This window comes from Salvelinus namaycush, chromosome 29 (genome assembly GCF_016432855.1).
Source record: "Salvelinus namaycush isolate Seneca chromosome 29, SaNama_1.0, whole genome shotgun sequence".
NCBI lineage: Eukaryota > Metazoa > Chordata > Actinopteri > Salmoniformes > Salmonidae > Salvelinus > Salvelinus namaycush.
The window spans coordinates 37451152-37469430 of NC_052335.1; the positions used below are offsets into that span (position 1 = coordinate 37451152).

At 44.1% G+C, this 18279-nt stretch overlaps 1 protein-coding gene across 1 annotated transcript in view; it reads right to left on the reverse strand.

Moving 5' to 3' along the window:
* Window positions 1–18279, reverse strand: part of LOC120024469 (protein-tyrosine kinase 2-beta-like) — a 72990-nt gene that overhangs the window by 13085 nt on the left and 41626 nt on the right. Inside the window, exons 17-21 of the mRNA XM_038968719.1 lie at window positions 17635–17735; window positions 16745–16860; window positions 15821–15921; window positions 14883–14972; window positions 14206–14410 (exon numbers count right to left, since the gene is read on the reverse strand). Coding sequence (XP_038824647.1) covers window positions 14206–14410; window positions 14883–14972; window positions 15821–15921; window positions 16745–16860; window positions 17635–17735 — 613 coding nt within the window. The remainder of the gene's footprint in view (window positions 1–14205; window positions 14411–14882; window positions 14973–15820; window positions 15922–16744; window positions 16861–17634; window positions 17736–18279) is intronic.

The following is an 18279-nucleotide window of genomic DNA, read 5'->3' on the forward strand; positions in this document are numbered from 1 at the left end:
TGTCAACAACTCAACAACAACTACAACATGCTGAGTCATGTCAACAACTCAACAACAACTACAACATGCTGAGCCATGTCAACAACTCAACAATAACTACAACATGCTGAGTCATGTCAACAACTCAACAATAACTACAACATGCTGAGTCATGTCAACAATAACTACAACATGCTGAGTCATGTCAACAACTCAACAATAACTACAACATGCTGAGTCATGTCAACAACAACTACAACATGCTGAGCCATGTCAACAACTCAACAATAACTACAACATGCTGAGTCATGTCAACAATAACTACAACATGCTGAGTCATGTCAACAACTCAACAATAACTACAACATGCTGAGCCATGTCAACAACTCAACAATAACTACAACATGCTGAGTCATGTCAACAACAACTACAACATGCTGAGTCATGTCAACAACTCAACAATAACTACAACATGCTGAGTCATGTCAACAACAACTACAACATGCTGAGTCATGTCAACAACTCAACAACAACTACAACATGCTGAGTCATGTCAACAACTCAACAATAACTACAACATGCTGAGTCATGTCAACAACTCAACAACAACTACAACATGCTGAGCCATGTCAACAACAACTACAACATGCTGAGTCATGTCAACAACTCAACAATAACTACAACATGCTGAGTCATGTCAACAACAACTACAACATGCTGAGCCATGTCAACAACTCAACAATAACTACAACATGCTGAGCCATGTCAACAACTCAACAATAACTACAACATGCTGAGTCATGTCAACAACTCAACAATAACTACAACATGCTGAGTCATGTCAACAACTCAACAATAACTACAACATGCTGAGTCATGTCAACAACTCAACAATAACTACAACATGCTGAGCCATGTCAACAACTCAACAACAACTACAACATGCTGAGTCATGTCAACAACTCAACAATAACTACAACATGCTGAGCCATGTCAACAACTCAACAACAACTACAACATGCTGAGTCATGTCAACAACTCAACAATAACTACAACATGCTGAGCCATGTCAACAACTCAACAATAACTACAACATGCTGAGTCATGTCAACAACAACTACAACATGCTGAGTCATGTCAACAACTCAACAATAACTACAACATGCTGAGTCATGTCAACAACTCAACAATAACTACAACATGCTGAGTCATGTCAACAACTCAACAATAACTACAACATGCTGAGCCATGTCAACAACTCAACAATAACTACAACATGCTGAGTCATGTCAACAACAACTACAACATGCTGAGCCATGTCAACAACTCAACAATAACTACAACATGCTGAGCCATGTCAACAACTCAACAACAACTACAACATGCTGAGTCATGTCAACAACTCAACAATAACTACAACATGCTGAGTCATGTCAACAACTCAACAATAACTACAACATGCTGAGCCATGTCAACAACTCAACAATAACTACAACATGCTGAGTCATGTCAACAATAACTACAACATGCTGAGTCATGTCAACAACTCAACAATAACTACAACATGCTGAGCCATGTCAACAACAACTACAACATGCTGAGCCATGTCAACAACTCAACAATAACTACAACATGCTGAGTCATGTCAACAACAACTACAACATGCTGAGTCATGTCAACAACAACTACAACATGCTGAGCCATGTCAACAATAACTACAACATGCTGAGCCATGTCAACAACAACTACAACATGCTGAGTCATGTCAACAACAACTACAACATGCTGAGTCATGTCAACAACAACTACAACATGCTGAGTCATGTCAACAACAACTACAACATGCTGAGTCATGTCAACAACTCAACAATAACTACAACATGCTGAGCCATGTCAACAACAACTACAACATGCTGAGTCATGTCAACAACTCAACAATAACTACAACATGCTGAGTCATGTCAACAACTCAACAATAACTACAACATGCTGAGCCATGTCAACAACTCAACAATAACTACAACATGCTGAGCCATGTCAACAACAACTACAACATGCTGAGTCATGTCAACAACTCAACAATAACTACAACATGCTGAGCCATGTCAACAACAACTACAACATGCTGAGTCATGTCAACAACTCAACAATAACTACAACATGCTGAGTCATGTCAACAACTCAACAATAACTACAACATGCTGAGCCATGTCAACAACTCAACAATAACTACAACATGCTGAGTCATGTCAACAACTCAACAATAACTACAACATGCTGAGTCATGTCAACAACTCAACAATAACTACAACATGCTGAGTCATGTCAACAACTCAACAATAACTACAACATGCTGAGTCATGTCAACAACTCAACAATAACTACAACATGCTGAGTCATGTCAACAACTCAACAATAACTACAACATGCTGAGTCATGTCAACAACTCAACAATAACTACAACATGCTGAGTCATGTCAACAATAACTACAACATGCTGAGCCATGTCAACAACAACTACAACATGCTGAGTCATGTCAACAATAACTACAACATGCTGAGTCATGTCAACAATAACTACAACATGCTGAGTCATGTCAACAATAACTACAACATGCTGAGCCATGTCAACAACAACTACAACATGCTGAGCCATGTCAACAACTCAACAATAACTACAACATGCTGAGTCATGTCAACAACAACTACAACATGCTGAGTCATGTCAACAATAACTACAACATGCTGAGCCATGTCAACAACTCAACAATAACTACAACATGCTGAGTCATGTCAACAACAACTACAACATGCTGAGTCATGTCAACAATAACTACAACATGCTGAGTCATGTCAACAACAACTACAACATGCTGAGCCATGTCAACAACTCAACAATAACTACAACATGCTGAGCCATGTCAACAACTCAACAATAACTACAACATGCTGAGTCATGTCAACAACTCAACAATAACTACAACATGCTGAGTCATGTCAACAACTCAACAATAACTACAACATGCTGAGCCATGTCAACAACAACTACAACATGCTGAGCCATGTCAACAACTCAACAATAACTACAACATGCTGAGTCATGTCAACAATAACTACAACATGCTGAGTCATGTCAACAACAACTACAACATGCTGAGTCATGTCAACAACTCAACAACAACTACAACATGCTGAGCCATGTCAACAACAACTACAACATGCTGAGTCATGTCAACAACAACTACAACATGCTGAGTCATGTCAACAACAACTACAACATGCTGAGTCATGTCAACAACTCAACAACAACTACAACATGCTGAGCCATGTCAACAACAACTACAACATGCTGAGTCATGTCAACAACTCAACAACAACTACAACATGCTGAGTCATGTCAACAACAACTACAACATGCTGAGTCATGTCAACAACTCAACAACAACTACAACATGCTGAGTCATGTCAACAACTCAACAATAACTACAACATGCTGAGCCATGTCAACAATAACTACAACATGCTGAGTCATGTCAACAACTCAACAATAACTACAACATGCTGAGCCATGTCAACAACTCAACAATAACTACAACATGCTGAGTCATGCCAACAATAACTACAACATGCTGAGTCATGTCAACAACTCAACAACAACTACAACATGCTGAGCCATGTCAACAACTCAACAACAACTACAACATGCTGAGTCATGTCAACAACTCAACAATAACTACAACATGCTGAGCCATGTCAACAACTCAACAATAACTACAACATGCTGAGTCATGTCAACAATAACTACAACATGCTGAGTCATGTCAACAACTCAACAATAACTACAACATGCTGAGTCATGTCAACAACTCAACAACAACTACAACATGCTGAGCCATGTCAACAACTCAACAACAACTACAACATGCTGAGTCATGTCAACAACTCAACAACAACTACAACATGCTGAGCCATGTCAACAACTCAACAATAACTACAACATGCTGAGTCATGTCAACAACTCAACAATAACTACAACATGCTGAGTCATGTCAACAACTCAACAATAACTACAACATGCTGAGTCATGTCAACAACTCAACAACAACTACAACATGCTGAGTCATGTCAACAATAACTACAACATGCTGAGTCATGTCAACAACTCAACAATAACTACAACATGCTGAGTCATGTCAACAACAACTACAACATGCTGAGTCATGTCAACAACTCAACAATAACTACAACATGCTGAGCCATGTCAACAACTCAACAACAACTACAACATGCTGAGTCATGTCAACAACAACTACAACATGCTGAGTCATGTCAACAACTCAACAACAACTACAACATGCTGAGCCATGTCAACAACTCAACAACAACTACAACATGCTGAGTCATGTCAACAACTCAACAATAACTACAACATGCTGAGTCATGTCAACAATAACTACAACATGCTGAGTCATGTCAACAACTCAACAATAACTACAACATGCTGAGTCATGTCAACAACTCAACAACAACTACAACATGCTGAGCCATGTCAACAACAACTACAACATGCTGAGTCATGTCAACAACTCAACAACAACTACAACATGCTGAGTCATGTCAACAACTCAACAACAACTACAACATGCTGAGCCATGTCAACAACAACTACAACATGCTGAGTCATGTCAACAACAACTACAACATGCTGAGTCATGTCAACAACAACTACAACATGCTGAGCCATGTCAACAACTCAACAATAACTACAACATGCTGAGTCATGTCAACAACAACTACAACATGCTGAGTCATGTCAACAACAACTACAACATGCTGAGCCATGTCAACAACAACTACAACATGCTGAGCCATGTCAACAACTCAACAATAACTACAACATGCTGAGTCATGTCAACAACTCAACAATAACTACAACATGCTGAGTCATGTCAACAACTCAACAATAGCTCCGCCCAGTCCTCACGCATTGGACAACAGATTAAATATATATATATATTTCACCTTTATTTAACCAGGTAGGCTAGTTGAGAACAAGTTCTCATTTACAACTGCGACCTGGCCTAGATAAAGCATAGCAATTCGACACATACAACAACACAGAGTTACACATGGAATAAACAAAACATACAGTCAATAATACAGGAGAAAAAAAGAAAACAAAAAGTCTATATACAGTGAGTGCAAATGAGGAAAGATAAGGGAGTTAAGGCAATAAATTGGCCATGGTGGCGAAGTAATTACAATATAGCAATTAAACAATGGAATGGTAGATGTGCAGAAGATGAATGTGCAAGTAGAGATACTGGGGTGCAAGATGAATAAATAAATACAGTATGGGGATGAGGTAGATAGATGGGCATTTTACAGATGGGCTATGTACAGGTGCAGTGATCTGTGAGCTGCTCTGACAGCTGGTGCTTAAAGCTAGTGAGGGAGGTAAGAGTCTCCAGCTTCAGTGGTTTTGCAGTTCGTTCCAGTCATTGGCAGCAGAGAACTTGGCTTTGGGGGTGACCAGTAAGATATACCTGCTGTAGCACGTGCTATGAGTGGGTGCTGCTATGGTGACCAGTGAGCTGAGATAAGGCGGGGCTTTACCTAGCAGGGTCTTGTAGATAACCTGTAGCCAGTGGGTTTGGCGACGAGTATGAAGTGAGGGCCAACCAAAGAGAGCGTACAGGTCGCAATGGTGGGTAGTGTATGGGGCTTTGGTGACAAAACGGATGGCACTGTGATAGACTGCATCCAGTTTGTTGAGTAGAGTGTTGGAGGCTATTGTATAGATGACATCGCCGAAGTCGAGGATCGGTAGGATGGTCAGTTTTACGAGGGTATGTTTGGTAGCATGAGTGAAGGATGCTTTGTTGCGAAATAGGAAGTCAATTCTAGATTTAATTTTGGATTGGAGATGCTTAATGTGAGTCTGGAAGGGGAGTTTACAGTCTAACCAGACACCTAGGTATTTGTAGTTGTCCACGTATTCTAAGTCAGAGCCATACAAAGTAGTGATGCTGAACGGGCGGGCAGGTGCGGGCAGTGATCGATTGAATAGCATGCATTTTGTTTTACTTGCATTTAAGAGCAGTGGGAGGCCACGGAAGGAGAGTTGTATGGCATTGAAGCTCGTCTGGAGGTTAGTTAACACAGTGTCCAAAGAGGGGCCAGAAGTATACAGAATGGTGTCGTCTGAGTAGAGGTGGATCAGAGAATCACCAGCAGCAAGAGCGACATCATTGATGTATACAGAGAAGAGAGTCGGCCTGAGAATTGAACCCTGTGGCACCCCCATAGAGACTGCCAGAGGTCCGGACAACAGGCCCTCTGATTTGACACACTGAACTCTATCAGAGAAGTAGTTGGTAAACCAGGCGAGGCAATCATTTGAGAAACCAATGCTGTCGAGTCTGCCAATAAGAATGTGGTGATTGACAGAGTCGAAAGCCTTGGCCAGGTCAATGAATACGGCTGCACAGTAATGTCTCTTATCGATGGCGGTTATGATGTCGTTTAGGACCTTGAGCGTGGCTGAGGTGCACCCATGACCAGCTCTGAAACCAGATTGCATAGTGGAGAAGGTACGGTGGGATTCGAAATGGTCGGTAATCTGTTTATTAACTTGGCTTTCGAAGACAGGGTAGGATAGATTTAGGTCTGTAGCAGTTTGGGTCTAGAGTTTCACCCCCTTTGAAGAGGGGGATGACCGTGGCAGCTTTCCAATCTTTGGGAATCTCAGACGATACGAAAGAGTGGTTGAACAGGCTAGTAATAGGGGTTGCAACAATTTCAGCAGATAATTTTAGAAAGAGAGGGTCCAGATTGTCTAGCCCGGCTGATTTGTGGGTGTCCAGATTTTGCAGCTCTTTCAGAACATCAGCTATCTGGATTTGGGTGAAGGAGAAATGGTGGGGGCTTTGGCGGGTTGCTGTGGAGGGTGCCGGGCAGTTGACCGGGGTAGGGGTAGCCAGGTGGAAAGCATGGCCAGCCGTAGAGAAATGCTTATTGAAATTCTCAATTATAGTGAATTTATCGGTGGTGACAGTGTTTCCTAGCCTCAGTGCAGTTGGGAGGAGGTGCTCTAATTCTCCATGGACTTTACAGTGTCCCAGAACTTTTTTTAGTTTGTACTACAGGATGCAAATTTCTGTTTGAAAAAACTAGCCTTTGCTTTCCTAACTGCCTGTGTATATTTGTTCCTAACTTCCCTGAAAAGTTGCATATCACGGGGCTATTCGATGCTAATGCAGAACGCCACAGGATGTTTTTGTGCTGATCAAGGGCAGACAGGTCTGGAGTGAACCAAGGACTATTCCTAGTTCTACATTTTTTGAATCGGGCATGCTTATTTAAGATGGTGAGGAAGGCACTTTTAAAGAATAACCAGGCATCATCTACTGACGGGATGAGGTCAATGTCATTCCAGGATACCCCGGCCAGGTCGATTAGAAAGGCCTGCTCGCAGAAGTGTTTTAGGGAGCGTTTGACAGTGATGAGGGGTGGTCGTTTGGTCGCAGACCCATTACGGATGCGGGCAATGAGGCAGTGATCGCTGAGATCTTGATTGAAAACAGCAGAGGTGTATTTGGAGGAATGAGTTAGTTAGGATGATATCTATGAGGGTGCCGGTGTTTACGGATTTGGGGTTGTACCTGGTAGGTGCATTGATAATTTGTGTGAGATTGAGGGCATCAAGCTTAGATTGTAGGATGGCCAGGGTGTTAAGCATGTCCCTGTTTAGGTCACCTAGTAGCACGAGCTCAGAAAATAGATGGGGGGCAATCAATTCACATATGGTGTCGAGGGCACAGCTGGGGGCAGAGGGTGGTCTATAGTAAGCGGCAACAGTGAGAGACTTGTTTCTGGAAAGGTGCATTTTTAGAAGTAGAAGCTCGAATTGTTTGGGTACAGACTTGGATAGTAATACAGAACTCTGCAGGCTATCTTTGCAGTAGATTGCAACACCGCCCCCTTTGGCAGTTCTATCTTGGCGGAAAATGTTATAGTTAGGGATGGAGATTTCAGGGTTTTTGGTGGTTTTCCTAAGCCAGGATTCAGACACGGCTAAGACATCCGGGTTGGCAGAGTGTGCTAAAGCAGTGAGTAAAACAAACTTAGGGAGTAGGCTTCTGATGTTAACATGCATGAAACAAAGGCTTTTATGTTTACAGAAGTCAACAAATGAGAGCACCTGGGGAGTGGGAGTGGAGCTAGGCACTGCAGGACCTGGATTAACCTCTACATCACCAGAGGAACAGAGGAGAAGTAGGATAAGGGTACGGCTAAAGGCTATACGAACTGGCCTTCTAGCACGTTCGGAACAGAGAGTAAAAGGAGCAGGTTTCTGTGCACGATAGCATAGATTCAAGGCATAGTGTACAGACAAAGGTAAGGTAGGATGTGAGTACATTGGAGGTAAACCTAGGCATTGAGTAATGATGAGAGAGATATAGTCTCTAGAGACGTTTAAACCAGGTGATGTCATTGTATATGTAGGAGGTGGAACAACATGGTTAGTTAAGGCATATTAAGCAGGGTTAGAGCTTCTACAGTGAAATAAGACAGTAATCACTAACCAGGACAGTAATGTACGAGGCATATTGATATTAGAGAGAGGCATGCGTAGCCAAGTGAACATATGGGTCCAGTGAGTGGTTGGGCTGGCTGGGGACACGGCGATTCAGACAGCTAGCAGGCCGGTGCTAACAAGCTAACAGTTAGTAGGCCGGGGCTAAACAAGCTAGCAGTTAGCAGACCGGGGCTAGCAAGCTAGCAGTTAGCAGACCGGGGCTAGCAAGTTAGCAGAAGGGCCTTTGGGGGACGTCACGATGGAGGTAAGTCTGTTTTTGCCTCTTCGTGCGGTGACATCGATAGACCAGTCATGGATTAGTAGGGTTCCAAGTAGCTCTAGGTAGCTAGCAGGCCGCGGTTAGCAGAATGGGCCTTCAGTGGACGTCGCGCCTGAGGAACCTGTTGGAATCCTCGGGCAGATTATGTCGGTATTCCAGTCGTAGAGGATCGGCGGGGTTCCGTGCCCCGTACCGGCAGTAGAAGGGGTCCGGATATTGTAGCCCAGGAGTGGGCTTCGGTGGTAACACAGGAGCCCTAGCCGGGCTAGCTTCAGGCTAATTGGTGCTTGCTCTGGGATGGAAACGCTAGCCAGGAGTAGTCACCCGGGATTGCGGTTAGCTAGTTGCGACGATCCAGATGAAAATGCTCAGAGTTTGCGGTAGGAATCCGGGGATATGGAGAGAAAATGCTCTGGTTATGCTCTGGTTTGAGTCACGTTGTACGAACTGGCGAGAGCTTTCCGAGCTAAAGGTTAGCTGATGACTGCTAGCAGTGGTTTGCTGACTGATAGCTGGTAGTTAGCTGGTTAGCTTCAGTTGAGGGATTCCAGATCCGAAGTAAAAAGAAATACGTTACAAAAAAAAACAGATCCTCGCCACATTGGGTGAGGCGGGTTGCAGGAGAGTATTTAGAAGTTGAGGTTTAGGAAAATATTTTTAAAAGATATGCGAAGAAAAATATGTAAAAAGATATATACAAGGGACACGACAGGACAAAGACGTCTGGCTGCTACGCCATCTTGGATTTTATATTGTTATGCTTTTATTGTTGATCTCTGGTAATGTGGGACCAAACCCTGGGCCGGTAGATACAATGCAATCTCTACCCACTCCCTATGATTTTAAAAACAGAGGAGATTTTGGCCTCTTGCATTTGTCAGATGTCTATTTCCAAAAATAGACATGATTATAATATGGGCCAAAACGACAAATGCAGACATAATGGTTTTATCAGAAACTTGGCTAAAGACATCTGTGTCAAATAACTTGATTTGTATTGATGGGTACACGGTTTTGGATTGGATAATCTGCTAGGTGGTTGCTACTTAAAGTCCCCAGGACATTCACAGTATTAGGTAAGACTGCCTTCTCTTCTTGTACACCAGACGCATGGAATGTTAGTGCCACTGAATGAATTTAAAATATTGACGGGAGACTCTGTTACAGAGGAGTGTAAATACTTTTTTTAGGCTGGATCATGTTGTATTGTATTGTTGTATGTTTTAATGATGTAATGTATTGATTGTTGTTGCCTTCTTGGCCAGGTCTCCCTTGAAAAAGAGACTCTGGGTCTCAATGGGCTTTTCCTGGTTAAAAAAAGGTTAAATAAATACAAATATTGTAGACAATTTAAAGTTGTTGACGACGTAATATGATCGATCTAAAGTTATTGAAGACTTAACGTGATCAATCTAAGCACCAGAGAGAAAGTTGATTACACATTAAAGAAATTGTGAAAGAAAATAGTTTGCTCGTGAATCTATTTTAATCCAAAGGACGACAGGATGTTGGTATTAATTTGGTATTTATGGTTTCATCTTCCTATCCAAATGCATTGTATGCAGCTGGCAATACACTCGTATCCCCCGTGGACCGGTTCTCGTACCTACAACATTCTCCATTCAGGCTGCAAAGATGTCGATTTCCTCCTTAACTCGATTGAATTGCGAGACGGTGGAAAGAAACTGGGAAAATATGCATACTTTCATTATGAAACACTATTTTCCACCACCATGGCTAACGCTACTTCCTGATGTTGCACCCTGCTGCAACCTGATTGGCTGAACGCTATACGCAACTTCCGGGACTATCATTCCTAGGCATTAGACACTTTAGCATGGTAGTGGACATTTCCACTCCTCTTCTGATTCAGAACTTGACAAGCTGCTCACTAAGCACAGCAAGGGCCGTTGTACTGTTCTGCTGTTCTGCTATTCCAAGAACGTGCAACCGAAGAGAGATACCATGATTGGACACAGCATACCAATTGAGATGGATCCTGAGGCAAATTTGCTAGAGTGGCTAACGCTACGTCCTGATGTTGCGCCCTGCTGCAACCTGATTGGCTTACAAGTGAACGTCTGAGTGTTCTTCGTGAATAATGTGTCTCAGAAGTTTCTGTCTGTGAGTGACGCAACCCGAAAAAACATGAACGTTTTAATGAGTACTTGAGGTCACCGAGAAAGTCTGGTCTGCTCTCACTTACCTAAAGAATTAGTCTGGGCATGGTCTGCTCTCCCTTAACAAAGGAATTAGTCTGGGCATGGTCTGCTCTCCCTTAACTAAGGAATTAGTCTGGGCATTGGTCTGCTCTCCCTTATCTAAGGAATTAGTCTGGACATGTCCTGCTCTCCCTTATCTAAGGAATTAGTCTGGACATGTCCTGCTCTCCCTTATCTAAGGAATTAGTCTGGACATGTCCTGCTCTCCCTTATCTAAGGAAATAGTCTGGGCATTGGTCTGCTCTCCCTTAACTAAGGAATTAGTCTGGGCATTGGTCTGCTCTCCCTTAACTAAGGAATTAGTCTGGGCATTGGTCTGCTCTCCCTTAACTAAGGAATTAGTCTGGACATGGTCTGCTCTCCCTTAACTAAGGAATTAGTCTGGGCATTGGTCTGCTCTCCCTTAACTAAGGAATTAGTCTGGGCATTGGTCTGCTCTCCCTTAACAAAGGAATTAGTCTGGACATGGTCTGCTCTCCCTTAACTAAGGAATTAGTCTGGGCATTGGTCTGCTCTCCCTTAACTAAGGAATTAGTCTGGGCATGGTCTGCTCTCCCTTAACTAAGGAATTAGTCTGGGCATTGGTCTGCTCTCCCTTAACAAAGGAATTAGTCTGGACATGGTCTGCTCTCCCTTAACTAAGGAATTAGTCTGGGCATTGGTCTGCTCTCCCTTAACAAAGGAATTAGTCTGGGCATGGTCTGCTCTCCCTTAACTAAGGAATTAGTCTGGGCATTGGTCTGCTCTCACTTACCTAAAGAATTAGTCTGGGCATGGTCTGCTCTCCCTTAACTAAGGAATTAGTCTGGGCATTGGTCTGCTCTCCCTTAACTAAGGAATTAGTCTGGGCATTGGTCTGCTCTCCCTTAACTAAGGAATTAGTCTGGGCATGGTCTGCTCTCCCTTAACTAAGGAATTAGTCTGGGCATTGGTCTGCTCTCCCTTAACTAAGGAATTAGTCTGGGCATTGGTCTGCTCTCCCTTAACTAAGGAATTAGTCTGGACATGGTCTGCTCTCCCTTAACTAAGGAATTAGTCTGGGCATTGGTCTGCTCTCCCTTAACTAAGGAATTAGTCTGGGCATTGGTCTGCTCTCCCTTAACAAAGGGATTAGTCTGGACATGGTCTGCTCTCCCTTAACTAAGGAATTAGTCTGGGCATGGTCTGCTCTCCCTTAACTAAGGAATTAGTCTGGGCATTGGTCTGCTCTCCCTTAACTAAGGAATTAGTCTGGGCATTGGTCTGCTCTCCCTTAACTAAGGAATTAGTCTGGACATGGTCTGCTCTCCCTTAACTAAGGAATTAGTCTGGGCATTGGTCTGCTCTCCCTTAACTAAGGAATTAGTCTGGGCATTGGTCTGCTCTCCCTTAACAAAGGGATTAGTCTGGGCATTGGTCTGCTCTCCCTTAACTAAGGAATTAGTCTGGGCATTGGTCTGCTCTCCCTTAACAAAGGGATTAGTCTGGACATGGTCTGCTCTCCCTTAACTAAGGAATGAGTCATACAGTATGTAGGCTACAGTAAGAATCTCATTGTCCCACTGCTTTGCAGTACAGTGATATCTGACTGAGATTATAACATGGTGTCAGAAGTGGTTCAACCTCATCCAATATAAAACAGGAGAGATTATGTCACAGAAAACAATAATGTTCCTTGAGTTTTGTTGGAGTTTAGAGTGATGAAAAGTAGCTAACAGCTAACAGCTCTCTGTCTCTTCATTGAGTAGCCGGAGCGGAGCAGTTGCTATGGAAACTCAGACTCAGAGCCACCATGAGCAGAGCGCATGCAGAGCGAGCAGAGCACAGGGAGCGAGCGACAGACAGAGAGGAGCAGCTAATTGGATTTACTAACGGAGGAAGTTATTTCTGATTTTGGGTAGAAGCAAATTGGGCCTGGGTAGTGTACGGCGGCCATGGGCCTGGGTAGTGTACGGCCTGAACGTCGCGGCCATGGGCCTGGGTAGTGTACGGCCTGAACGTCGCGGCCATGGGCCTGGGTAGTGTACGGCCTGAACGTCGCGGCCATGGGCCTGGGTAGTGTACGGCCTGAACGTCGCGGCCATGGGCCTGGGTAGTGTACGGCCTGAACGTCACGGCCATGGGCCTGGGTAGTGTACGGCGGCCATGGGCCTGGGTAGTGTACGGCGGCCATGGGCCTGGGTAGTGTACGGCGGCCATGGGCCTGGGTAGTGTACGGCGGCCATGGGCCTGGGTAGTGTACGGCCTGAACGTCGCGGCCATGGGCCTGGGTAGGGTACGGCCTGAACGTCGCGGTCATGGGCCTGGGTAGTGTACGGCCTGAACGTCGCGGCCATGGGCCTGGGTAGTGTACGGCCTGAACGTCACGGCCTGAACGTCACGGTCATGGGCCTGGGTAGTGTACGGCCTGAACGTCACGGCCATGGGCCTGGGTAGTGTACGGCCTGAACGTCGCGGCCATGGGCCTGGGTAGTGTACGGCCTGAACGTCACGGCCATGGGCCTGGGTAGTGTACGGCGGCCATGGGCCTGGGTAGTGTACGGCGGCCATGGGCCTGGGTAGTGTACGGCGGCCATGGGCCTGGGTAGTGTACGGCGGCCATGGGCCTGGGTAGTGTACGGCCTGAACGTCGCGGCCATGGGCCTGGGTAGGGTACGGCCTGAACGTCGCGGTCATGGGCCTGGGTAGGGTACGGCCTGAACGTCACGGCCATGGGCCTGGGTAGGGTACGGCCTGAACGTCGCAGCCATGGGCCTGGGTAGTGTACGGCCTGAACGTCACGGCCATGGGCCTGGGTAGTGTACGGCCTGAACGTCACGGCCATGGGTAGGATTCAGGCTTAAAATGTGTCTCTATGCAGGGCTTTAAACCACAACCCTTTTCAAGAACTCTCTTTGTGGCACACTGTTACAAGGCTCTATGTGCCAGCGAATCGAGCCTGGGGACAAGGTTATATCGTATTTAATCCAGATTGTCCAGCCCACATCAGTACTTGATGTTTACCAAAAATAGGCTCTTAGAACTATGAAAGGTCATGTGAGTATTGTCCATTCAAGTATCCAGGTCAGGGTAGGATCTTATCTTGACGACTTTCTCGGTGATGTAAGAATAACAAAAAACTCAAGACTATTCAAAATACTTTATGGGACAGTTGATTAGAGTACCTGATCTTGACAACCAGCTCGGTGAAGGAGGGTCTGTCGCGGGGGTCGTAGGACCAGCAGCGGGTCATGAGGGAGTAGAGGGCAGGAGGGCAGTTGTCAGGTTTGGGTAGTCTGATGCCCTGCTCCAGCTGGTTAATGACATCACGGTTCTCCAACCAGAAGAAGGGCTGCTGCCCCTGGCTCAGGATCTCCCAAATACACACCGCTAGGGAGGGGGTTGGGCGAGGCAGTTACACATAGATACATACTGCTATGGAAAGAGAGACAACGAGGAGAGAGAGAGAGCAAGAGAGAGAAAGAGAGAGAGCAAGAGAGAGGAGAGAGAAAGAGAGATAAAGAGAGGAGAGAGAAAGAGAGAGAGAGATAAAGAGAGGAGAGAGAAAGAGAGAGAAAGAGAGAGACTTCTGTATGTGTAATGTTTACTGTTAATTTGTATTGTTTGTTTCACTTTTGTGTATTGCTACCTCACTTGCTTTGGCAATGTTAACACATGTTTCCCATGCCAATAAAGCCCCTTGAATTGAATTGAATTGAGAGAGCAAGAGCAAGAGCGAGAGAGAGAGAGAGAGAGAGAGAGAGAGAAAGAGAGGAGAGGGAAAGAAAGAGAGAGAGAGAGGTGCACAGAAATGACCCCCCCCCCCCCCCCCCCCCCCCCCCCCAAAAAAAGGAAGACTTACCGAACATCCAAACATCGCTAGCCGTGGTGAATCGCCTGAAGTTTATGGATTCTGGAGCCATCCATTTGATAGGTAATCGAGTCACAGAGGCTGTGGAAACGATTCAGAAAGATGCCAGTCATTTTTGTATATATTTAGTAAATGTGGGGACACTATTTAAGATGTTATTACTCAATGTAAGATGGAAACATGTCTTCTGCTTTTTCCCCAAACACTCTGATATACAGAGTGTGTGGGGCGGCAGGTAGCCTACTGGTTAGAGCGTTGGACTAGTAACCAAAAGGTTCTAAAAATCTGTCGTTCTGCCCCCTGTGACCAAGGCAATTAACCCACTGTTCCTAGGCCGTCATTGAAAATAAGAATTTGTTCTGAACTGACTTGCCTAGTTAAATAAAGGTTAAATAAATACACACAAAACACAGGAGAGTCTGGAGCAGAGGTTAACTGCAGCTCTGATATTGCTCATCCATTCATTTATATATTCTTAATTACATTCCTTTACTTTAGATTTGCGTGTATTGTTGGGAAATTGAATGCTTGAGCTGACAAGGTAAAAATCTGTCGTTCTGCCCCTGAACAAGGCAGTTAACCCACTGTTCCTAGTCCGTCACTGTTGGAGCTAGAAACACAAGCATTTTGCTACACCCGCAATAACATCTGCTAAACACGTGCATGTGACCAATAAAATTTGATTTGGAATGCTTTAAATAGAGCTGGATGAAACCTTTTTCACCATTTTGAAATAGTCAACCTGGGTGGGATGTCCTGTGTGTGGTTAAGGAAGGATCATATGATTCCATCCAACTCGTCGAAGTAGTAGAAGAAGAAATTGACTACTTCGAAATGGAGGTGGCGCTACCCATGAGCCCATGATGGAACAGCTTCACAGAACAGTTGTGTATCTCTATGGAGACCACAGACCACCGACCACTCCATACCTTTGTAATACTCTTCATCCTCAATGTATCTAGACAGGCCAAAGTCTCCCAGCTTAACACAGTCTGCTGTGGCCACCAGCACATTCCTCACCGCTATGTCTCTGTTGGGACACAATAAACGGGTTAGTTGAACTCGTCCAATAACAACACAGGGTTTTTGTTGTTCCTGCTATGTCTCTGTTGGGACACAATAAACGGGTTACGGGGAGGCTACTTCACTGCATGGATGTCAATGTATTACATACCTAGGAGTGTGATGGAGAGTTATGTTGTCTGAAGAGGAATATGGTGGCTAACATGGGATATGGGTGTCAAGATGGGATATGGGTGTCAAGATGGCTGTCCTACCTGTGCACCATGTTGATTCCCTCTAGGTAGACCTACCTGTGCACCATGTTGATTCCCTCTAGGTAGACCTACCTGTGCACCATGTTGATTCCCTCTAGGTAGACCTACCTGTGCACCATGTTGATTCTCTCTAGGTAGACCTACCTGTGCACCATGTTGATTCCCTCTAGGTAGACCTACCTGTGCACCATGTTGATTCTCTCTAGGTAGACCTACCTGTGCACCATGTTGATTCTCTCTAGGTAGACCTACCTGTGCACCATGTTGATTCCCTCTAGGTAGACCTACCTGTGCACCATGTTGATTCCCTCTAGGTAGACCTACCTGTGCACCGTGTTGATTCCCTCTAGGTAGACCTACCTGTGCACCATGTTGATTCTCTCTAGGTAGACCTACCTGTGCACCATGTTGATTCCCTCTAGGTAGACCTACCTGTGCACCATGTTGATTCCCTCTAGGTAGACCTACCTGTGCACCATGTTGATTCCCTCTAGGTAGACCTACCTGTGCACCATGTTGATTCCCTCTAGGTAGACCTACCTGTGCACCATGTTGATTCCCTCTAGGTAGACCTACCTGTGCACCATGTTGATTCCCTCTAGGTAGACTAGAGCTTTGCAGATCTGCAGGCTGAAGAGAACTAGCGTTATGTTGGTGAGCTTGTTCTTGTTCTCTGTCAGGTAGTTCTTAAGCTGAAAAACAAAAATAACAGAATTATGGGATGGCAGACGGCAAGTAGCCTAGAGAGGAGGTTCCCACCTAGTATTTGAGAGGTCACACAAATGTCCTAGGTGGCAGAGGTCGGCATGGATACTGTCATTTATCGGCGTAGTAACAAATCCCTACCTTGCGACCCCAAAACTGTTCAAACCCCTCATGTTGGAGGAGAGAAAATGTTGCAGTTTAAAGCTCATTTCCTGCAATTCTACATGTTGCCATGACTTTGTGTGTTTATATGATACCTGAGTGACAACAAAATCAGTAGGGTCCTCCTGGGGGGGGGGAAGGCTCCTGCTCACTTAATTTGGCTGATAACTACAACATTTAGGTAGCTGGTTAGCCTGCTAGTTTAACAACTGGACATTTCTGACAGGTTATAAACAGGTTATAAACAGGTTATAAAGGTCTGTCAGTGAATGACAAGAGGAAAACTGCCCATGCACAACCGAATTTCAAAATTACACCATACTATTATTTACAACTTTCAAGAGTTTCTAATTTTTGTTATTTTTTTTAAATGATTAAGTCATCCGTATTGACCCCGTTCCGGATCCGCATCCAGAACACGATCCGCCTGTTGAGTATGGCTAGCCTAGAGGTTAGAGGTCAGTAAATCGAAGGGTTGCTAGTTTGAATCCCAGGTCTGACAAAAAATGAGTTTTTTTTATCAATAAGTAAAGTTTATAGTAAACTCTCTCTTTATGACATCATCCTGGCTTATGTAACGTGGCTGTCGGGTCTCTCACCTCCCCGTACTGGTAGAGCTCCATCACGATCCAGACAGGGTTTTCCTCTATGACACCGATCAGACTGACGATGTGAGGGTGATTCAGGTTCTTCATGATCACTGGAGAATGGATAAGTTTAACAATTAAAAACTTTCCCTTCTATTTTCATATGAAAGCTACTTACGACAGGGAGACATACTTACTTATTAAAAGTCCCAATCCCATAAAAAAATGTATATTTTCCTATTTCATATACTGTATATATATATATATATATATATATATATATATATATATATATATATATATATATATATATATATATATATATATATATTCACAATAGACAGTTGGAATAATACTGTGAAATTGTGAAAATTATGATAACATCCTTTTAGTGTAAGAGCAGTTTGAGAAGACCGGCTGACATTTCAGCCTGTTTTGAAGGGGAAACGCCTCACCAGGTGGTAAAGATGGCGCCGAAGAACATGGCTAACGTTTTACATTCTCCCAACCAAATGTGCAATTTTGTTATTTTTTTTTGCGTTTTGTGTAACTTGTTTTTTAAACTTATTGTGTACATAATGTTGCTGCTACCATCTCTTATGACCGAGAATAACTTCTGAACGTCAGAAAAGCGATTACTCAACGCTGACTGGAATA